The sequence below is a fragment of the Phasianus colchicus genome, chromosome 1, assembly GCF_987193195.1.
Source record: "Phasianus colchicus chromosome 1, bPhaCol1.hap1.1, whole genome shotgun sequence".
Classification (NCBI taxonomy): Eukaryota; Metazoa; Chordata; class Aves; order Galliformes; family Phasianidae; genus Phasianus; species Phasianus colchicus.
Window position 1 is genome coordinate 195,685,663 of NC_143436.1, and position 23,484 is coordinate 195,709,146.

General features: G+C 54.4%; 1 protein-coding gene across 2 annotated transcripts in view; it reads right to left on the reverse strand.

The window, feature by feature from the left end:
• Positions 1-23,484, reverse strand: part of CLPB (ClpB family mitochondrial disaggregase) — a 43,816-nt gene that overhangs the window by 4,695 nt on the left and 15,637 nt on the right. For both annotated transcript variants that reach the window (XM_090134190.1, XM_090134189.1), the window contains exons 5-12: positions 22,581-22,709; positions 15,106-15,203; positions 13,547-13,661; positions 6,468-6,545; positions 5,363-5,418; positions 5,059-5,103; positions 2,210-2,371; positions 237-393 (exon numbers count right to left, since the gene is read on the reverse strand). In XM_090134190.1, the coding sequence (XP_089990316.1) occupies positions 237-393; positions 2,210-2,371; positions 5,059-5,103; positions 5,363-5,418; positions 6,468-6,545; positions 13,547-13,661; positions 15,106-15,203; positions 22,581-22,709 (840 nt within the window). The remainder of the gene's footprint in view (positions 1-236; positions 394-2,209; positions 2,372-5,058; positions 5,104-5,362; positions 5,419-6,467; positions 6,546-13,546; positions 13,662-15,105; positions 15,204-22,580; positions 22,710-23,484) is intronic.

A 23,484-nucleotide genomic window follows, 5' to 3' on the forward strand; every position in this document is an offset into this window, starting at 1 on the left:
TGGAACTGCCGTTTAAGAAAGCCTCCTGCAAAGGCAGGGAGCTGGGGGGCTTCAGAGAGGGGCAAACCCAAAGCAGAGGCATTGTGGAATCATCCCTGCCTCCTCCCACGGGGCGTGCTGCTGCGCTGGGCTCAGCATTTGGGGTGGTGGTTGGGCTGGCCCATCCACGTGGCCTTTTCTGACCCCAGTGACTCCGTGACCCCCATTTGGAGGGGCCCACGAGGACCATCCTGTACCTAAGTTCTCCGCAATCCTTTTCTTGCTCATCTCCAAGGCCTCCTGCCTGAGCTGCAGGGCGTGCTGGGCGATCTCGTCGCTCGCCACGTTGGAGGTCATGATGAAGATGGCATCCTTGCAGTCGATGGTTTTCCCTTTGCCGTCCGTCAGCCTGCCCTGCCGTGACACCAAGGCAGCACAGTGTGAGCAGGGAGCCTCTGGGGCACAGGGCTCTGCTCTTCCCCATGGTGGGCTTCCTTATGCTGCACTCAGGGGACGGGGGTGAGCTGCAGGAATCTCACAGGGACCACGTCTCTGCCTGCCCATCTCCATCTCCACCTCCATCCCCATCCCCATCTCCATCTATCCCCATCTAGATCTCTATCTGCCTCCACCTCCACCTCCATCCCCATCCCATCTCCATTCCCATCCCATTCCCATTTCCATCTATCCTCATCTCCATCTCTGCCTCCATCTCCATCTATCTCCATCCCCACCCCCACCCCCACTCCCATCTCCACCCCCATCTATCTCCATCTCCATCTCCATCTCCATCTCCATCTCCATCTCCATCTCCATCTCCATCTCCATCTCCATCTCCATCTCCATCTCCACCCCCATCTATCTCCATCTCCATCTCCACCTCCACCATCTATCCCCATCTCCATCTCCATCTGCCTCCATCTCCATCTCCATCTCCATCCCCATTCCATCCCATCCCCATCTATCTCCACCTCCACCTCCACCTCCATCTATCTACACCTCTATCTCCATCCCCATCCCCATCCTCCTCCCCATCCCATCCCATCCCATCCCATCCCATCCCATCCCATCCCATCCCATCCCATCCCATCCCATCCCATCTCCATCTATCCTCATCTCCATCTCTGCCTCCATCTCCATCATCCATCCCTATCTCCACCTCCATCTGCTTCCATCCTCATCTATCCCCACCCGCATCCCCATCCCCATCCCCATTCCGATCCCATCCCATCCCATCCCCATCCCTATCTATCTCCACCTCCATCCCCATCTATCTCCACCTCTATCTCCATCCCCATTCCCATCCCATCCCATTTCCATTCCCATCCCATCTCCATCTATCCTCATCTCCATCTCTGCCTCCATTTCCATCTCCATCATCTATCCCTACCTCCATCTCCATCTGCCTCCATCCTCATCTATCCCCATCCCCATCCACATCCGTATCCGCATCCCACCCCCATCCCCATTTATCTCCACCTCTATCTCCATCCCCATTCCCATTCCCATCCCCATCCCATCCCATTTCCATCCCCATCCCATCTCCATCTATCCTCATCTCCATCTCCATCTCCATCTCCACCATCCATCCCTATCTCCATCTCCATCTGCCTCCTTCCTCATCTGTCCCCATCTGCATCCCCATCCCCACCCCATTCCAATCCCATCCCATCCCACCCCACCCCCGGCCAGGAGACGTGTGGCAGAGCAAGCTTTGGTTTGACAGCGCAGGAGCCACTCAGAAGTACTCATTCTGTTGATTAACAAAATAAAAGAGGGAGAGAGAAAAAGAAGGAAGAAACGAGCTGCTCCCCAGGCTGCCTCTCCCCTCGATCTGTCTCCGGCAGCACATCTCTACCACAATGACACAAATCCTCGTTGGGTGCTTGAGATTAACATTTGGGTTATTGCCCTGTCAAGTGAGCGGTGCAGGAATTGATTTCACATTGAGCTGCCGCCGCGATGATCTATGCAAGAAAAATGGCCTTATTAATCTTTAAAAAAGAAAAACAAAACTCCGCGACACCTCCGGACTTTGTTTGCCTGCCAGGATGGATGGGGACCTGAGGAACGAATGGGAAAAGCTGCGTGCGTGGGGCTGGGAGGAGGGCGGCGAGCAGCGCTGCCCTGCTTGTCTCCTCGTGAGCTCCTTGGTGGCGGGTGATGGGAGCAGAGAAAACCCTACGGAGCAGCACAGAGCCACAGCAGGGCTGCAGAGCCCCCTGCTCACCTCATCGAAGAGCTGCAGCATGATGGTGAGCACGTCCGGATGGGCTTTGTCCACCTCATCGAAGAGCACCACGGCGTTGGGGCACTGCCGCAGCTTCTTGGTGAGCTGCCCGCCCTCCTCGTGGCCCACGTAGCCCGGCGGGGAGCCGATGAACTTGGCCACCTGGAGGGGGGACAGGGTTGTGAAAGGAGAGCCAGAGCTTCAGCGTGGGCAAATGGAGATCTCCATCCTTTGCATCACGTCCTTCTGGGATGAGTTTGAAGGGGAGCGAAGGGTGGGGAGCGGTGGCGGCGAGGACGTTTGTCCTCCAGCAGTGACAACTCATCTACGTCTCACTTGTGATCAAATGGGGTTCAAAAACAGAAGATAGGATTTCCCTCCTGGCAAGGGAAATGCTTTTGCAAACATGATGAGTGAGCGTGCACAACCCCCAGCGCTGTCATGCTGTCACAGAATGGGGAAGGTTGGAAAAGACCTTCAAGATCCCCAACGCCCAACCCATCCACTGACCGTGGCCCTAAACAGAACCACAGACTCACAAAGGTTGGAAAACACCTCCAAGATCCCCAAATCCAACCCACGCCCTATGACCCTGTCCCTAAACAGAACCATAAAGTCATTATGGTTGGAAAAGGCATTCGAGATCCTCAAACCCAACCCCAACCCATCCCATGTCCACTGGCCATGGCCCTAAACAGAATCACAGAATCACTGCAGATGGAAAAGGAATCTGAGATCCCAAAACTCAACCCAACCCATCCCACCGTGCCCACAGACCACGGCCCTAAATAGAATCACAGAATCATTAAGGTTGGAAAAGGCATCCGAGATCCTCAAATCCAACCCCAACCCAACCCACTGTGTCTATTGACCGTGGCCCTAAATAGAATCATAAAATCACAAAGGTTGAAAAAGACCTCCAAGATTCCCAAATCCAACCCCAACCCATCCCACCATGCCCACAGACCATGGTCCTAAACAGAACCATAGAATCACTGCAGATGGAAAAGGAATCTGAGATCCCAAAACTCAACCCAACCCATGCCACCACTTCCACAGACTACAGCCCTAAACAGAACCACAGAATCACTATGGTTGGAAAGGGCTCCAAGATGACCCAACCCAACCCATCCCACCGTGCCCACAGACCATGGTCCTAAACAGAACCATAGAATCATTAAGGTTGGAAAAGGCATCTGAGATTCCCAAATCCAACCCCAACCCATCCCACCGTGCCCACAGACCACGGCCCTAAACAGAACCACAGAATCATGATGGTTGGAAAGGCCTCCAAGATGCCCCAACCCATCACACCATGCCCAGTGACCATGGCCCTAAATAGAACCACAGAATCACAAAGATTGGAAAAGACCTCCAAGATCCCCAAATCCAACCCCAACCCATCCCACTGTAACCACGGATCATGCCCCCCAAGTGCCACACCCCCACAGCTCTACGGACCCCAACCCACCTCCCCCTGGGCAGCTGTGCCAACACATCACCGCTCTTTGGAAGAAGAGCTGTTCCCCAGTCTCCAGCCTGACCCTCCCCATCCTGAAGCCATTCCCCACAGCTCCTGTGGGTCAAACCTGCCCAGGTGGGTGCAGAGGCAGCGGAGCAAAGCCCCGAGCCCTCAGCGTGACCCACAGCCACACTGGGGTGTCCCCAAGCAGGGCCCCCACCCCAGCAGCAGGGCTCTCCGCACGCCCATCAGCGCAGGGCTGCCCCCGGGGCCGCTGCTCCTGGGCTGACCTCCTGCTCCTTGTTTGCTTGAGAAATTTATATCGCTCCCGATGCAATTCTCTGCACGATCCCTCCCCTCTGCTCTGCCTCCTGCCTGTGTCAGGGCGCTGTGTTTTATGTCTCGCATTTTACACCGCTGCTCCCGGCTCCTTCTTTGCACTGAGTCATCGGCGTCGCTTTGTTTTCCTCCATTTCTCACCGGTGCTGGGCAGCAGCACCCCGGCACCACGGCCGTCCGTCAGGGAGATGTGAGCACCTGGCTGCTCTCTGCGCTGCCCTCCTCGCTTCTCTGCTTGAAGGGAGTGCATTCTTCCTCCTCCTCCTCCTCCTCCTCCTCTGCACCCTCTCCAAAATCGTGCCGGGCTGCAGTGCACTCAGTGTTGTGTGCAGTGTTGTGTGCAGTGGTTGGTTTTTCATCCACCAGGACCCCCAGGTCCTTCTCTCCAGCTCTTCTCCCACTCTGTACACATATGGTGTCATTGATGAAGATGTTGAAGAGCACCAGGATGGACCCCTTGGGGACACCTCTCACTTGGGGACACCACTGACCACCACCGTCCATCCAATTCCTTATCCACCGAATTGTCCACCCTTCAAACCCTCATCTCTCCACTTTAGAGATCAGGATGAGGTGGGAGGCCACGCCAAAGGCCTTGCACAAGCCCAAGGAGGTGACACCAACCACCCTCTCTCCGTCCATCAGTGCTGCTCCTCCATCACAGAAGGCTGCTGGATGGGTCAGGCACGCCGTTCCCTTGGTGAAACCATGCTAACTGTCTCAGATCACCAGCTCATCCCTCCTGTGCTTCAACATCTCTTCCAGGAGGATCTGTTCCATGTCCAGGATGGTTCCATCCCCATCAGGAGCTCAGTGCAATTTGCAGCAGGTGGGGAGTCAGCCCCCGAGCCCCCCGCAGAAGAGCTGGGACACGTGGGACACACACACACATCCACCTCTCTGCAGCACCACCAGCTGGGAAGGAGGGCTGATGGAAAACCCCACGCCGTGATCCCGTCCTCCTGCTGGCTTCTGCCCACACTAAAGCAGCAACACCTGCCCTGCCAGCCCCAAACCCCCCAAACCCACCCCCAGCCCACGGACCAACCTCGTGCCTCTCCTGGAACTCCGACATGTCCAGTCTGATGAAACCCTGGAAGAAAAAAGAAGCACAGCACGTGAGTCTCCATGCAAACGCTCCGGGTTTGGGCACATTTGGAAGGTCCTCCAGAAGGAGGTGGCTGCACGGATGGACAGCCTCCTGTTTGCTTTGTCCTCAAGCCAAAGCTTTCAATGGAAAACCCTTCCACGGGGAGCAGCTCAACCCACTCAGCCCAACACTGCCTGCAGATTTGAGGCTGAGGTCTCACTCCAGCACACGTTCCCACCAGCAAAGGGGAGAGGAGCTTTACCTTCTTCACATCCTTGTGGATGTACTTGGCTGTCTGCTTGGCCAGCTCTGTTTTACCTGTTGCAAACACAAGCACGTGGTCAGTATTCCACCTTCTGGGTTCTACTCTCCAGATAAAGGATTGCAGGGAAAGGATGGAACGTTTTTGATGCCTCAGCCAGCTGAGAAATGGCTGACACGAAGACACGTGGGGCGTTTTGGTGTGTGCACACTTGCTCTTCCAGACACCCCCACCCCCAAAACCCACACAGCACATCCTCTGATACAACACAGCTCTCAGCTGCTTCGCTTTCCTGTCTCAAAATCCATTCATATCTCATCTCAATATCCATTCATACCTTATTTCAATATCCATTCATAGCTCATTTCAATATCCATTCATACTTCATTTCAATATCCATTCATATCTTAACTCGGTATTCATTCACATCTTATCCCCTGCCCCTGCCCAGGGAGGAGAGGCGCCGGCGTTGCTTTGAATGCCACCATTTGGTTACTTGAAATCTCATTATTTTTAATTTTTTCCCCGCAAGTAAAACTCATTCTGCCCATTTCATGAACCAATCGGCTGTCACGCTGCTCGAGAAAAAAATATGATCAGCCACCAACAGAAAGATGCTGCTGCAAAGTGATCAGAGCCCGCGTGAGCAGAAGGAAACCGGGTTTGTGAGCTGCCAATTCCCACTGCCACCCACCCACAGCTCCCACCCACGGAGGAGTCCCTGTGGGACAGCAGGGCACTGCTCGACCTGTGCTCCTCTAAGGGGAAAACGTTCCTTTTGGAGCTGGGATGAGCAGTGTGAGGGATGTGGGCACGGGCAGCGCGGGCGGGTGGTGCGCAGCCCTTCTTTGGGATGGGTTTGGGATTTGGGTTCAGGTTGGGGAGGGTCTGGTTGGTTACGAGGGAAAATTTCTTCCCCAAAGAGCGGCCATGCAGTGCACAGCTGCCCAGGGAGTGGGGGGATCCTGGGGTGCCCCAGAGCTGCAGGGATACGGCGCTGCGGGACGCAGTGGGGATGATGGGGATGGATTTCATCATCTCAGTCTATCGCAACCTTTGTGATGCTGTGGCTGTGTGCACCAGCTCTGCATCCCGCTCACGTTACCTATCCCAGATGATCCCAAGAAGAGGAAGACCAGAGGGTGCTCCTCGTCGTACCAGCCGTTCTCCTTCCTCCGAATTGCTGCCACGGAAACAAAAGTCGGGGGGGGGGGGGGGAGAAAGCGTATAAATCAATGACACAAAAGCAAGTATAATTATCACTAAGTATACACTATGTTTTACTGCTCTCTGCCCACTCAAAGTCCTCCCTGCCATTAGTGCTATCTAATTTGATTAGCCAGCAAAGGCCCCAGAGACACCTAATCAGGTTAGCATGGATTTGGAAAGCTGCCCAGAGCAGATTTCGGATAAACTTTTCCAGGATGTGCACTCAGCGTTGCCAGGGAGACGGCGAGGAGGGGGACAGGGGATGAGCTGAGCGGCACGCCGGGCTTCCAGCTCCGAGCTCAGCCAGCCTTCCTGTGAACACAGCAGCTCTGCACGACTTTGTTGTTGTTGTTGTTGTTGTTGTTGATTTGTTGGTCGGTGTTTTCTTCTCGCATTATTTCTCGCGTGCGTACGAAAAAGAGGGAAGGATGCAGAGCTCTGGGTTGACGCGGGGTTTGTGCTGCATGGGTGATGCCAAAGCTTAAGGCACCAGGGGGAAATTTGTGCTTCTGAAACAACAGAACGAGGGTTTGGAGGCCCAAACATCTGCTTCCCTTCCCTAATTCCGACAGCGCAGCCCTGCTACTACACCAGTCTGGTGTGCGGTGCTGGGGGCACCTCTCACCCCATCCGGGTTCCTACAACCAGCTGAGATATGATTTACCCCTCAGTCTGATCAGGCACTGAATCACAAGGCTGCTCGAGAGAGGTGGAAGAGGAGGAAGGACGTCCTAAGCCAACAGGAACAAACAGAGCGCCACCAGCAGCTGGATGGGGCTGTGGGGCGAGAAATGGGCTCAGACCATTTAAGACTTCTGCCTTAGAGGGCATGGTGGTGCTGGGTTGGTGGCTGGAGGTCATTTCCAACGTTCACAGCTCTGATTCCAGGATTCTGAGTGGGCACGGTGGTGCTGGGTTGGTGGTTGGGTTATACTGGAGGTCATTTCCAATGTTCCCAGCTCTGATTCCATGATTCTTAGTGGGCACGGTGGTGCTGGGTTGGTGGCTGGAGGTCATTTTCAACGTTCACAGCTCTGATTCCATGACTCTTAGTGGGCACAGTGGTGCTGGGTTGGTGGTTGGGTTATACTGGAGGTCATTTCCAACCTTCATAGCTCTGATTCCATGACTCTTAGTGGGCATAGTGGTGCTGGGTTGGTGGTTGGAGGTCATTTCCAACCTTCATAGCTCTGATTCCAGGATTCTTAGTGAGCATGGTGGTGCTGGGTTGGCAGTTGGGTTATACTGGAGGTCATTTCCAACCTTCACAGCTCTGATTCCATGACTCTTAGTGGGCATGGTGGTGCTGGGCTGGCAGTTGGAGGTCATTTCCAACCTTCACAGCTCTGATTCCATGATTCTTAGTGGGCACGGTGGTGCTGGGTTGGTGGTTGGAGGTCACTTCCAACCTTCATAGCTCTGATTCCAGGATTCTTGGTGGTGCTGGGTTGGCAGCTGGATTTCCAACCTTCACAGTTCTGTGATTCCACAACTGGGCATGGTGATGATGGACTGGCAGTTGGATTTGATGATCTCTAATCGCATCCCACCCAACTGGGGTGGCAGGGCAGGGCAGGTTGGATATCAGGAAAAGCTTCTCTGAGAGTGGTTGGGCATGGTCACCACCCATGGAGGTGTCCAGAGCTGTGGCGATGTGGCACTGAGGGCTGTGGTCAGTGAGCATTGGTGGGGGTGGGATGGGGTTCGACTTGGGGATCTCAGAGAGCTTTTCTGACCTTAATGACTACAGAGAATCGCCGAGGTTGGGAAAGACCTCTGAGATTTCCAAGTCCAACCGTCCACCCATCGCCAGCACTTCCCTCTAGCCCACATCCCTCAGTACAGCACCTAAATGCTTCCTGAACACCCCCAGGGATGGTGGTGACCCCACCTCCACCTCCTTGGGCATGGCTCTACGAGCGGGCACGGCGGGGGTGGGATGGAGTTGGAACTTGGAGATCCCGGAGATCTTTTCCAACCTCAATGATTCTGTGATTCTATTCCACGATAACGTGATCCCAACAACAGGCGTGTGGAGAGATGCTCCTGCAACGAAGCTACGGATGGGCAGCAACAAGTCGCCTCTGCCAGCAGGAGGTGAAGAGGGGAAGACATTAAATAGGAGCTGCTGGGGTGAGCGCTGCGAGGGCTGAGGATTGACCTGAGCATCTCCACCCCGAGCAGTCCTGCCTCCCGCCCGGGCTCAGTTGTTGTTGTTGTTTTTTTAATGGATGGGGAATAACAAGGACACCGACAATTTCTGCAGCTATTTCAGCGAAGATAATAAAGGTAATAAACTTTTGCTCGGGGGCACGGAGTGACCACTTGCAGGGGTCAGCCCGCTCGGCGCTGCGGAGGCGGCGAGGTTAAGTGCTGTGTTTTTTTCAGCAGGACATCAGGGCTTTATGGATAAGAGCTCGGCTCCCTCCTGATATACACCGTGCCATAAAAGCTGCCACGAGGTTACTGCCTGTGATTCAGTGTCGTGCCTTGGCTGCAAGGTGCTGACTGCTGCTGTCTAGAGTGGGTTGGGTAGATCAACAGAGTGACGAGGTGTAAAAGCTTTCCTATAAGCGGCCTTGAAGTCAGGATACGGCCCAGCCCTAAGCTTTGGAAAACCATTCTGGCCATCCACAGAGAGGGCCAGCGTCTGACAGCTCTCCACCTCCGAACTCCACGGGGTTGGTGCTGGGAAGAGGAAGAAAGATGCTGTTTTGGGGACAAAGCACAGCAGTCTGAAGGATGAGAACCACGGGCAAAGCTCTGGCAGCTGGCAGCAACGCTCCTTTCCTTGGGCTTCTCAACCCAACTCTTCTCCGTCGCCACCCCACAGGTCTGCGCCGAACCTCTCGGCAAGCTCAGCTGCAGGGATGGCAGACATGGCTGACGGGGGGCAGGCCACGCTTCGTGATGGCATTCAGACCCAAAATCCTCGTGAAGAGGCTGACGATGACATCCAGGTCTCCTTCTTTGGAGCCGTTTCCAGCGCTGCTGCCGCGCTCCCCCTTTATTTTGTCCATCCGTAACGGCGTAACCGTGGCGCTGCGTCTCCGAGAGGCCCTTCAGCCTGCTATTGAACTGATAAATTCACTGTATTACTTTACACAAATCAATACCCCAGCAGTTATCAGGGGTTGATGTGACCGAAATTGGTTTCAGCCAATTTGTGAGCGTAATAAATGTCCATTTATCAAATCAATTCATTCCGTGGTGCTCCTCGGACCACCCGGCGCGGGGTGCCAGGGGCTGACGTCCCCGGCTCTGTCCCCAACCTGGGATGGGGGATGAGCCCCTTCCTGGTCCTGTCTGACCTGATGGCGTGGTCCCAGTGTTCTACCTGCACTTGGACCCGACTCAGCCTGCCTTGCTACAATACAGACTGGAAACACCAAAGCAAAGCACTTGTAGGGCATCCCACCTCCTCTGAATTTCCCTCGGATCAGGAACATTCCTGCTTGTCCTTTTTCTCCCAGCTTTGCCACTCCAGCTGATTCCAGCACTGTAACCGCCCAGCACGTTGAAAGTTTGTCATTTTATGATTTAAAAGGAGATTGTCTACAACACTCGTAACCACTAAACTGAAAACTTCACAGCCCTTTTCCTTCCTCCCTCCTTACTCAGCTTCAGCAAGTCCTACCACAAAGTGCTCCAATCCAAAAGGGCTGGAAAATGAAACTGAACTGTGGAATCACCAAAGTTGGAAAAGACTTCCAAGACCTCATCAAGTCCAACCATCAACCCGTCACCCACTAAATATGTCCCTCAAATATCATATGTGGGTTTGGTGAAGGTGTCTGTGTGCCATGCTACAAGGTGAAATATCCCACCTGGGTTTGGTGAAGGTGTCTGTGTGCCATACTACAGGGTGAAATATCCCACCTGGGTTTGGTGAAGGTGTCTGTGTGCCATACTACAGGGTGAAATATCCCACCTGGGTTTGGTGAAGGTGTTTGTCTACCATATTACAAGGTGAAATATCCCATATGGGTTTGGTGAAGGTGTTTTACCTGTGTTTACCCACACAGGATATTTCACCTTGTAATATGGCAGACAAACACCTTCACCAAACCCACATGGGATATTTGAGGGACATATTTGTTGGGCACGATGGTGATGGGTTGATGGTTGGACTTGATGATCTTAAAGGTCTTTTCCAACTTTGGTGATTGTGCAATTCTTTGATTCTGTGGTCTTGTAATGTGGTGGACAAACCCCTTCACCAAACCCAGGTGGGATATTTCACCCTGTAGTATGGCACACAGACACCTTCACCAAACCCACATGGGATATTTGAGGGACATATTTGTTTGGCACGATGGTGATGGGTTGATGGTTGGACTTGATGAGATCTTAAAGGTCTTTTCCAACTTTGGTGATCGTGCAATTCTTTGATTCTGTGGTCTTGTAACGTGGGTTTGATGAAGGTGTTTGTTTGCCACACTACAAGGTGAAATATCCCATGTGGGTTCGGTGAAGGTGAACCAGGCAGCAGCAGCTGCACCTCCATCACTGTGCTGCACGGGGTGCCCTCGTTCCACCCCAGCAGTCAGCACCCAGCTCCTCTCTTTCTGTGGGGCTGAAAGCAGAGCTGGGCTCTGACACACCTCCCAGAGATGGCAGAGGGGTTCCTGCCCCCTGGGATCCCTTTGGAGGTGCTGTGGCCATGGCACGGTGTGCAGTGTGAGCACCCCATACCCACGCGCTGTGCCTGGAGCTCACGTCCCCTTTGTGCTGCCCTGGAGCCTGCCTGGATCGTGCACCGAGCGGCGGATTAAATCCAATTACTCAATTAGGGAGCTGTTATAAATGAAACGCATCGGCGACGCCGGGGAGCCCACAGCGTGGCAGCAGAAAGCAGAGAGGAGCAGAAGTGCTGGGAAGAAAGAGTCACGTCTGGAAATTCACCCTTCCTGAAAGAAAATGGGGCAGGAGGGAGGAGGGGGAGGAGGGGTTTGGAGCCTCTTCCTCTACCTTTTGGTCTGATGTCCTGAGGCTGCGGGGGGATCAAGCACATTCCCTATAATTCAATAAGAGAAACCTCCATAAAGGCGGCCGCTTTAATGCGCGCAAACACCACCTGTGTCAGAAGCAGGCACTGCCCATTAATCAAAGCTTCCCAATTAGCCCGCGCCGCTGCCCCCAGGCACAGCCGCTGTCGGAGCAGAGGGTGTCTGCTGTGCTTTGCAGGGCTCTGAGCTGGCCCAGCACTCCCCTTTGTTAGCAGCACAGCCTGGGTTTTGTATCCGTGACAGAGCCCTGCTTGCTGTTCTGACCTCAGCCCTCCCTGCCCGCTCTGAAGCACTGGGTTCGGGTGCAGGGAGGCTGGAGGAATTGCTGGCTCGCGGTGTGGATCATAAAGCTGCTCTGTTGGTTTGTTTTTTTTTCCCCCCCAGCTCTATCAGAACGTCAGCGCTGCCTCCCAGCCATGCTGCAAGCCTGTATCCTCCAGCACAGCCACCAGAGGCCAGGCTCCCCACTTCCTTACGAGTTAATTTCTTTTTTAATAGGGGAAAACACAGAATTCCAAGTACAGTAACAACACCTGCAGAGAAAGGCGTTGCTGCACGCTGTCAGGAGGTCCAAGGGAAGCTGGAAACAACTGCAGGAGGTAGGGCAGGTATTTACCTCCTGATGCTGCACTGCACAGAGCTGCAGCTTCCGGGCCAGGGGTGCAAACTGTTGGATGCTGAGGGAGAAGAGTGGGGCAGAGCCCCTCTGTATCTGTCTGCTAATGGTCTCTACTGATCTGATGTAGCACACACAGACGAGGAATAACTGCTTATCTAAGCACAGGGCTGAGCTGATGAATAGGAGCTCTGCAGAGAAGCACCTGGCTGTCTTGGTTGACCAATGGCTGGCTGATGGCTGACCAACAGCTGACCAATGGTTGGCTAATAGTTCACCAATGGTTGGCCAATGGTTGACCAACAGTTGACCAATGATTGGCCAACAGTTAACCAACAGCTGACCAATGGTTGGCCAATGGTTGACCAATGGTTGGCTGATGGCTGACCAACAGCTGACCAATGGTTGGCTAATAGTTCACCAATGGTTGGCCAATGGTTGACCAACAGTTGACCAATGGTTGTCCAATGTTTGGCTAATACTTGACCAATGGTTGGCCAATGGTTGACCAATAGTTGACCAACAGCTGACCAATGGTTGACCAACAGCTGACCAATGGTTGGCTAATAGTTCACCAATGGTTGGTCAACGGTTGACCAACAGTTGACCAATGGTTGACCAACAGTTGACCAATGGTTGACCAACGGTTGACCAATGGTTGACCAATGATTGGCCAATGGTTGACCAATGGTTAGCCAACAGCTGAGCAATATTTTGGACCAAGGGTGGATCAGTGGTTGGCCATGAGGCAGCAGTGTGCCCTGGTGGCCAAGAAGGCCAACGGTGTCCTTGCTGGCCAACAACTGACCATAGGTTGAGCACAGACTATCAGTGTGTGCCATGGTGGCCAAGAAGACCAGCTGAGGTGCACAGAGTGTGGGCAGCAGAGCAGGGAGGTGCTCCTTCCCTCTGCCCTGCCCTGGGGGCCACATCAGAAGCACTGCATCCACTGCTGGGCTCCCCAGCTCCAGGCAGAAAGGGAACTGCTGTGGAGAGTTCAGTGAGGGTGCAGAGATGGTGGGGGCCTGGAGCAGCTCCTGGTGGGGACAGGCTGAAGGCTGAGCAGCTGGGGGAGAGAAGGATGAGAGGGGATCTTGCAGCCTGCTCTAGGGAACCTGCTTTAGCAGAGGGATGGACTGGGGGATCTCCAGAGGTCCCCTATGGATCTTTGACTGTGTGTGAAGCGTGGCCATACGCACTCCTATTTTCTTCATGGAACAAAGCCCCACGTGGGTGAGCAGCACAGAGAAACCCCCCACGTGGGGGGTGTTTATGTACAAACTGCCATTAGAGCCATCAGTGAGCTATTAACGAATAACACTGGTAAGACAAACGTGGCTTGGACCTCACCTGCCCCCACCGTGGCTATGGCACTCTCCTGGCCGATGATGTGCTCCTTCAGCCTCTGCTCCAGAGGGAACCTGCGGCGCTCCTCCACCTCCCGGCGACGCTGCTCCTCCTGGAACTGCAAAGGGGAGAAAGCGTTGGGAGCAGGAAGGGGCTGAGCAGGGAGGGGAATGCCTGTGTCTAAAGTGGGCTGTAAGAACGAAGGGGACAGAGGGGAACGCCTGCATCTAAAGGAGCTGTAAGAAAGAAGGGGAGGGACTCTGAGTGACACGGCGAGAGGAAATGGTTTTAGACAAAAAAGAGGGGAGGTTTAGACTGGATATTAAGAAAAAGTGTTTCTGATAAGGCTGGTGAGGCACAGGCAGAACGTAGAGGTGCTAGATGTCCCATCCCTGGAGACACTCCAGGTCAGGTTGGATGGGGCTCTGAGCACCTGATGGAGCTGTGGGTGTCCCACGAGTGGACCAGACGGCTTTTAGGGGTCCCTTCCGACTCAAACTGTTGTGACCTATGGTTGTACACAGCTCTGCAGCCCGTGCCGTGGCATGCAGGATGGCACCGACCCCAAAGGCTGCTCCCCCAGAGCTCACCATTCTGCTCAGCACCGTGAGCTCACGGCTCCCCACTGCCAGCCAGGCACGGGGAACCCGCAGCGAGTGCGAGAAATCCAAATAAATTAAAAATACATATGAAAACTCCCTTGTTATTCTGTCACCAGGATATGTAAATAAAATCTATGGGCCGTGCCCATTCGGTAACAGCTCTGCCAATTCATTCTGTGGCAGTGATTAAAACGAGCAATAAATTCTCAAAGACTCTCGGCGGAGCGCAGGAATTGGGGCGGCTGCGACCCCCGGAGCGCCGCGTCCCCCCCGGTGCTGCGTTCATCACATCTGCCTGGGCTGCCTTATGTTTTATACACACGGACCATCATCCGCAGCAGGAATATATCTCCTTTCTCTCCCCAGTCTATTTGTTAAAGCGTAAAATCCGAGGCGTCTTTTCGGGCTGTTTGGAGCAGGTTTTGCCAGCGCTGCACCCTGGGGACCATTTGCCCGGCAGCGATTCCTCCTCCTCCTCCTCCCATAAAGATCCAAAGGATTTTGAGCTCGGTTTTGCTGCCTCCCAGCTCTGCAGTTTCCCCCTTTCACCCAGCATGGAATGCAAACGTTCCACGCTCAGGACATGGATGTGGATCTGAGCTCCTCTCTCCCGTGCTGGGGGAGCGCAGGTTTGTCCACCCGGCTGAATCACTTCTCAATGCAGCCACTGCTGCTGCACCAACCACCAAGCACCTCCAGCTTCCAAGTCCTCTTAACCTCATGTTTCCTGCAGGCGAGCTGAAATTCCAACCTGCAGAGCGCAGCCTGATGTGGGACAACGCGGTGCCGCTCGCGCTCTCATTCCCAGGGCAGCAATGAACATTCCCAGCCCGAAGCTGGGGGCAAACTGGGGCTCCCCACCCCCTGGTGGCTCCTTCTGATCGAGAATGACAGCTCCTGCCCCAACCAGGTCCCATCCCTTGGGATTTCGGATCCCGTGCACCGTGAAGCTCAGCTCACCTTTGCCTCCGATGCCTTCAGGAGGTTCATCACCTCCCCTTCACGGGCGTAATCCAGCGGCGTGTGGCCCATCTCGTTCTTCTGCAGGGGGTTGGCACCTGTTGGCAGGAAGAAAGGGAGGAGGTCAGGGAGCCCTGGGGCAGAGGGGGCACAGGGTGCATCTCCTGTGTGGGTGTCCTGTTCTGATCTTTGCTCTGAGCACGTAGGGACAATCCCACGGGCTGCAGGGGAAAAACCCCTCTCTTCTTTGGGATTACGTTGGGAACAAAGAGCCAGGAAAGCCCGGAGGCTGAGCTGCTGTGGGGAGCTGCCCGCAGAGAGCCAAACCTGCGCGGTGAGCACAAACTGGTCCCAGTTCTGTGCTGGGAAGCAGCAGTGTGGGTACAAAGACCTGGGCAGGCCAAGGTCAGGAGGCAGAGATGTGGGGTAATAGGGGAATAGGAGGGACACCAGTATGGCACCATGGGAACAGGAGGGACATGAATATGGCACCGAGGGAATAGGAAAGACATGAGTATGGCACCAGGGGAACAGGAAAGACACCAGTATGGCACAATAGGAATAGGAGGGACACAAATATGGGACCATGGGAATAGGAGGGACACGAATATGGCACCAAGGGAATAGGAAAGACACCGGTATGGCACAATAGGAATAGGAGGGACACAAATATAGCACCATGGGAATAGAAGGGACACAAATATGGCACCATGGGAATAGGAAAGACATGAGTATGGCACCAGGGGAATAGGAAAGACACCGGTATGGCACAATAGGAACAGGAGGGACACAAATATGGCACCAAGGGAATAGGAAAGACACCAGTATGGCACCAAGGGAATAGGAAAGACATGAGTGTGGCAGCTGGCACCATGAGGATAGGAGGGACACCAGTATGGCACCATGGGAATAGGAGGGACACCAGTATGGCACCACAGGATCCAGCCCCAGCTCCTGGGAATCAGACACATCTCCTGGCACAAACAGTCACAGATGTGTGAGTGCACAGCAGCCGTAGGGGATGGGTGAGCCGGGAGCAGGGCGCTGAGCACTGCTGAGCCTTGGCACTGGGAACCGACGTTTGCTAACAGAGTGAAAAATGCCCTCCACAAACACTCGGCACGGAGGGATTTCCAGCTCCAGCCTTGTCGTGGCGGATGAGGGAGATGATGGAGACAGGGGATGGGATGCAGCACGGGGCTGTGGGGGGAGCCGGTGAGGAGGGGGCTCTGTTGGGTTGGGTCCTCCCCACGATGCCAGCCTCGAGGCTTTCCCTCCAAACAACCGCTTGCGGGTTGGTCCTCCATCCCCCGGACCTATCAATAACGGCCACCCATCCAATATTGGCTTAATCCCCCCGTTAATGGCTTTGACGACTTGACTAATTGCTGCAATAATTGATAGAACCCGGCTTGTCCAACCGGTCGATCCCCACCTCCGGCACCGCCGCCATAAATAACGCTGTCACCCCCCCTGCTAATGGAACACCGCCGCGGCCGGCGGCCTGACCTCGCCACCCCACCACCACCCACGCCGCCGTAATGGGAGGCCATTCGTCACCTCCTGCCGCTGTCACGGAGCCAACACCTGGGCAGCACCTCGGGCTGTGCTTCCTGCACCTCCCGCTCGCGTGAGGAGGCCCCAGCTTATCATATTTGATGAATGGCGCGGCAGCTCAACCGCCAGCGCCCGCGCGCGCGCCACGCCGGAGCAGCTGCGGAAGGTCACTCATTGGGGAAATATGTTTCTGCCAGTGGTATCGAAAAAAGTTTAGCGGAGTGACAGGCCTCAATTTTTCAAATTTTATTAACTCCATCCCCTTAACCATTTGTCTTGAATTCCTTCGGATTACAGATAAGTGTCAATAGAGCGCGGGATGCGGCGCGCCGGTGCCCGCCTTCCCCGTGCTGGGGGGCGGTGGGGAGCAGCAGAGCTCCTGGAGAAGCTGGCCAGGGCTGGGCCTGTGTCCTCACTCCTTGTCCTGCGTCCTTATCCTTGTCCTCCATCCCTGTGCCATGTTCTCCATCCCTGTGCCATGTTCTCCATCCTCGCTCCTTGTCCTCCATTCCTTACTCCATGTCCTCCATCCTTATTCCTTGTCCTCCATCCTTGCTTCTTATCCTCCATCCTTACTCCATGTCCTCCATCCTTATTTCTGGTCCTCCATCCTTACTCCCTGTCCTCCATCCTTATTCCTTGTCCTCCATCCTTATTCCTTGTCCTCCACCCATGTCCTCCATCCTTGCTTCTTATCCTCCATCCTTACTCCATGTCCTCCATCCTTATTTCTGGTCCTCCATCCTTATTCCCTGTCCTCCATCCTTATTCTTTGTCCTGCATCCTTACTCCATGTCCTCCATCCTTATTCCAAGTCCTCCATCCCTATTTCTTGTCCTCCATCCTTATTTCTGGTCCTCCATCCTTATCCCTTGTTCTCCATTCTTACTCCATGTCCTTCATCCTTATTCCAAGTCCTCCACCCCTATTTCTTGTCCTCCATCCCTATTTCTTGTCCTCCATCCTTACTCCACGTCCCCCATTCTTACTCCCTGTCCTCCATCCACGTCCTCCATCCTTGCCCCATGTCCTCCATCTTTGCTCCATGTCCTCCATCCTTATCATTGTCTTCCATCCTTACTCCCTGCCCTCCACCCTCACTCCTTGCCCTCCATCCTTGTCCTTGTCCTCCATTCTTATTCCCTGTCCTCCATCCTTGCTCCATGTCCTCCAACCTTGCTCCATGTCCTCCATCCTTACTTCTTATCCTCCATCCTTACTCCATGTCCTCCATCCTTATTTCTTGTCCCCATCTTTATTCCCTGTCCTCCATCCATGTCCCCCATCCTTGCTCCATGTCCTCCATCCTTGCCCCATGTCCTTCATCCTTACTCCTTGTCCTCCATCCTTATTCCTTATCCTCCATCCTTATCCTTGTCCTCCATCCTTACTCCATGTCCTTCATCCTTACTCCAAGTCCTCCACCTTTATCCTTGTCCTCCATCCTCACTCCTTGCCCTCCATCCTTATCCTTGTCCTTCATACTTATTCCTAGTCCTCCATCTTTATACCTTGTCCTCCATCCCTGCCCTCCATCCTTACCCCATGTCCTCTATCTTTACTTCTTGTACTCCATCCTTACTCCCTGTCCTCCACCCTTATTCCTTGTCCTCAACCTTTGCTCCCTGTCCTCCATCCTTACTCCCTGTCCTCCCCCCTTGCCCCAGAGAGGCAGAATGGACCTCACTTCACCAGCAACCCACATGGGCACGCAGAGAGCTGCGTCCCTTCAAAGACTGGCTGCAGAGAAGCTTGGGAGAACCTCTGGGAGTGGGACAAGGAATGTTCACCATCCTGATGTCCTCCTCTGTCCCCACCCTGAAGTGACTGGGCAAATCTGTGCAGAAATCAGCACAGCTTCAGCCTGGCGCACACAGAACACCATTCCCATCAGCAAAAAGCCACCTCCAGTCTCCCAGAGCTCTTCCCTATTTAGAGCAACTTCAGAACTCGTTTTACTGAGGGCTCCTCAAGCTCTCCTGGGTCCCTCCATGTCATCCCAGCCCCTCCTGGGTCCCCCTCAGCCCAGCAGCGCAGAGCTCAGGTACTGGAGCAAGGATGAAGCCCTCTCGACTCATTTTTCTGGTGAAGCAAACTGAATCCTAGCAAGGGGACACTGGAAAATGCTTCAGTCTACAGCGGGTCCCACCTCTCCATGGCTGTGTTCCATCACCAAAGAGCCAGGGTGTGCTCCAGGGAGCAGCTCACGGCACCTGCTGGGATCGCAGAGTGCCAACAGCCGTCAGCTCTGACAAGGACTGACACTCTTATTGCTGCACATGGCCAGTTACGGTAATACGAAAGGACTCCTGTCCTCCTGAGCCTCCCGTGATTGAATTAGCATGATCACCCTTTTTTTTTCCAGTAACGGAGACCTCTTTTTTTTTTTTTTTTAATCAATAAGACACATCGTTTGCAAGAGGTTTTTATCATGCCGCGTTAATACGAGCCTGCGAGCCTGACCTCCCCCTCCTCACACCTCCATCAATGGCAGGGATGTGTCAGTGGGCACTGTTCTGCTCACTGGATATGGACACTGAGCTCTGCTGAGGATCTGCCCCTGATCCCAGCCCAAAGGAATGTGAGCAACGCTCCGCAGAGGAGCAGCAAGGCAAAAAGAATGACAATTTCCAAGGTATCGGGTAGAGTTTGGAGGTTGGAGACTGATGATCCTTGAGGTCCCTTCCAACCCGGGCCATTCTATGACCTTGGAAGGTCCCTTCCAACCCAAATGATGGACTGCAAGGATGGGAATTCCCGAGGCAGAGCAGGAATCCAGCAGGGTGCCTCCTCCTCCCAGCAATGGTGGTTGGATTGCACAAAGCAACGCCGTGCGGAGGGATGGGGGAGAACCAGAAGTGACGGGGTGCTAAAGACGTCCACAACGGCCAAGTTGGAAAGTAAACAACAGGGATTTATAGAGGGGTGGGATGCAGGCCAACACTGAAGAGCAAGGCTGAGCTACAGCTTCTACCAATGCTGGCTGTATGGGACACAACTCAGGTTAGCACGTGTGGTGGGGATGGGTTGGTGATTGGACTTTGGGATCTTGGAGGCCATTTCCAACCTTAATGACTCTTTGATTCTATGAGCAAACACGGTGGGGATGGGATGGAGGTTGGACTTGGGGGGATCTTGAAGGTCTTTTCCAACCATGACCCAGTCAGTTCCACTTTCATGTTGGCAGGTGAGCTCCCATTTTGCTGCCTGAAGGACTACAGATGTAGGCGAGGACCGTGCCAGGCAACCAGAATCAGCAATCTGTAAGGTTCTTATTACCTACACAGATCTTGCAGGTCTCTTCCTTCATCATTCTATGACTCCCTGACTTGGGATGTCCTTTCTCAGGTGTCTTAGTGGACAGTGCTGTCCTTCTCAATCCCTTATACAACAAGCTGGCCCACCTGCCCCCTCCCACCTCGACTGATGCCATTGGGATGAAGGTCGGTGCTGCCCACTCAGTGCCCACCTCCTGTCTGCACAGCAGCACAACAGGACGGGAAACCAAAGAACCACCACCTCTCCCTCTCTCCACGTGTGCACAGCTATTAAAACTCACAGCAAACACGACGTCACTGTGCCCAGAAATACTCCGAGAGGGATCTATTTGCTCCCCTGCCCTATGGGGAAACCATCCTTAAGCACTGCGACACCGCCGGAGCTGCGATCAACTTATTGCTCTCGCCACGTTAAGCTTCAGTGCTGTGAGATGATTGGTTTTTAAATCCCAGTCTCCCAGGATTTTAATTACTGGTCTGGCACGGCCGGGAGTGGAGCTTGCTGTGGTCGGACGGAGGGGTCGATACGCCGTCCCGGAACATATTGAGCCACGGTGCTCGCAGACTCTATTGCACTATTTAATCATTTTTTTTTTTGCAAAATTTACAGCGCAGCAGAAGGGATCAATACTGAATTTATCACATTCCCTTGTAAATATGAGCACGGAGAGGGGAAAGTGTCTCAGGCTCTCCTGCCCAACAGCTGGCTGGGGGTGGGTGCTGACTGCAGCGTGCACGGTGGGGCACGCAGGGGGCTGCCCAATGCTGTTCCTGCCCCCCATGGGGCAAGGAAAGGCCTGGTGTGGGGCTGTGCTCGCACATCAGCTCAAGGTTAACAGGTTCTTAGCTCCAGCTGGGACGAGGCAGAAGCAGAGCAGCTTGCAGCTCTCCTTTCCCCTGGCTGAGCTGAGGGCAGCAGGGTGGGAGCGCTCAGAGCATCAGCCCTGGAGGAAGGCAGTGCTCTGCTCAGTGCAACTTTTGCTCATTGGAAGAGCATTTTGCTAAGGGAGGTGATCTCAGAGCCTTCAACCAAAACAAAAAGCAGCAGCACAGGGTGAGGGAGGGGAGGGGGGGGAGGTGCCACCAGCAGAGCTCAGCTCTAGCTCTGCTTCCCCAGATCACAGAGGTGATGGTGGCACATCAGCGTGGTGGGGTGAGATCTGGAAAGGCGCTGAGCTTCACATGCCTGCAGAAAGCAGACCTTGGAAGAGGGGCTTTCATGCAGCAGATTGAAACGGTGCCCTTAGAGAAGCGAGGTGCTTCCATGTCTGCCCAGAGAGCCCCCCCCCCCTCCTTCCCTTCCCAGCAAACAAAAAGCCCCCGGATCGATCCGTGCTGGTGCACAGCAGCTCACACCCACTCCTTCACATGGAGGAGGACATTGATGGTGTCAGCTCAGGTCGGGAGGCTGTGAAATGTCACCAGCGAGGACAGCGGGATGCCTCGCGCTCTGCTGGGCACGCACATGCTGACCACTGGGGGAGGAGGTCCAGAGGGGTCACCGAGTCACTGAATGGGGCACAAAGGGGCAGGGGGCTTCCCCTATAGAGGCCCGGCGGGCGGCTGCTGGGGACGGGGAGGAGGGGGGGTGGCAGTTAATGGCTTTGGCCCTGAGGGCAGGGCATCGGGTAGGAAGTGCTGGGGAGAGTAAATGGACGCTTGGTTAAAATAAAGGCAGGTGTGGGGAGTGAGGGGGACTGCTCTGTGTCAGCAGGCAGGAAACGTCCTGCTTGGGGGGGAGAGAGGGGGAGGGACCCCATTGAGGAGCTGTGGGATGTCCCAAAAGAGGAGGAAAGGGATGGAGCAGCACTGCCAGCGTGGGAGGATCCACTGGATGGAATCACGGGTTGGGTTGGAGGGGCCCCAGGGAAGAGGGACACGTGTTGGATCGAGCAAGAAAACCATCATAGAACCACATAATGGAAGGGATCATGGAAGGCCACCTGGTCCAGCTCCAGTCCCAACCTCCCTTCTTCTAGTTTGAAACCATTTCCCCACGTCCCATCGCAACAGAGAACCAAGTCACCCTAAGAACAGCTGTTTTTGCACACGATCCCTTTGGTGCTCGCACAAACACAGCCCTACAGACGGCGTGACAGCCACGCAGTTTGCCTTGTGCCTTTTTCTGGAGCTCTGAGGTCAGGCATTGTCACAGACAGGGCTCTGTCTGTATGTGGCCATTCAGAGAGGTGACAGCAGCTCCAGCACGCAGCCCAGGCACCGAGGCAGCCCTGCATAGCGTGGCGATGGCACTGGGTTGGGCAGCACTGCCCAGCTCTGGTTCTGCACAGCGGTGTGACAGAGAAGCACATCATCGTGGTAAAGGACTGGTGGGAGGGTTGGCATGGCAGCACATCTCTGTTCTGTTAGTTAAGCACCTCCTTCCCCTCTGCTAAAGGAGTGGGCTACGTATAAACTGAATTAAGGAACGTTTATGTTGGGGAACCAGGAGCTCAGACTTCCAACTCAAAGCACTCTGCGATGACGCCGTCATCCGTGAGAACAGCCAGAGATGGCACAGAATGGAGACCGAGAGGTGAAAGCGAGCAGCAAATCGCATCTCATCCTCAAGACGGGACGGCGTGCCTCTCACTGAGCCCCCCACACGTGTGGGTCAGACCCACAAGCCGTGCCACCCACCTGCCTCCAGCAGCATCCTGACGCTCAGGTAGTCGTCGGCCAGCACGGCGTAGTGCAGGGCTGTGCAGCCACGGAAGCTGGCACGGACGTTCAGGCGGTTGTTGAACTCATCCTCCCGGGTCACAAGGACTGCAAGGAAGAAAAAGACACGGGTTGAAGAGCTGAGGAGCACAACCTTCCATCTCCAGGCTGTCCCCATTCTTTGGGACCCCGCAGTTCCTGTCCCGTGGGCTCTGCTTGCTGCCAGAGTGGGAATAATTCACGGTAACGCATTTTACAGCTCGCTGGAAAGCCTGGAAGTCCCTAAGCAAATGCAATTACCCCGAGCCCTGGCAGGTTTTGTGAAATCAGACCAAGAAACTGCGAGGCTGCTCTGAACAGAAACCGGTGCTTTCTGAAGCTGATTAATCAGATTTGTTTCCTTCCCTTGAGCCCCGCGTGCTGCTGAATGCCAATGTGCACTGATACCTGTGCGCAGCTCCCACCTGTCCCCAGGTCCAGCCTGCTTGCCCTTTTCTGGGGGTAAATCCCTCATTTGGGGAAGTCAGGCTGCATGGCACCACGTGGGCTGGGTGCTGTGCAGGGGTGGGGATGCTCTGTATCAGGTCCAGGCTAGAAAACTTCCTGAAATGTTAGCTGTTCTGTAACCATCAAAAATGGATGGCAACAACCGCATGTCTGTAAGGACTGACATTGCCAGTGTTAAGAGGTCGTTTCCAACCTTAGTGAGTCCGTGAGTGGGCACGGAGGGGGTGGGTTGGCAGTTGGACTTGATTTTAAAGGTCATTTTCAACTTTAGAGACTCTTTGATTCTACAAGTGGACACGGTAGGGGTGGGTTGGCCACTGGAATTGACAATCTTAGAGGTCGTTTCCAAGCTTAATGACTCCCTGATTCTATAAGC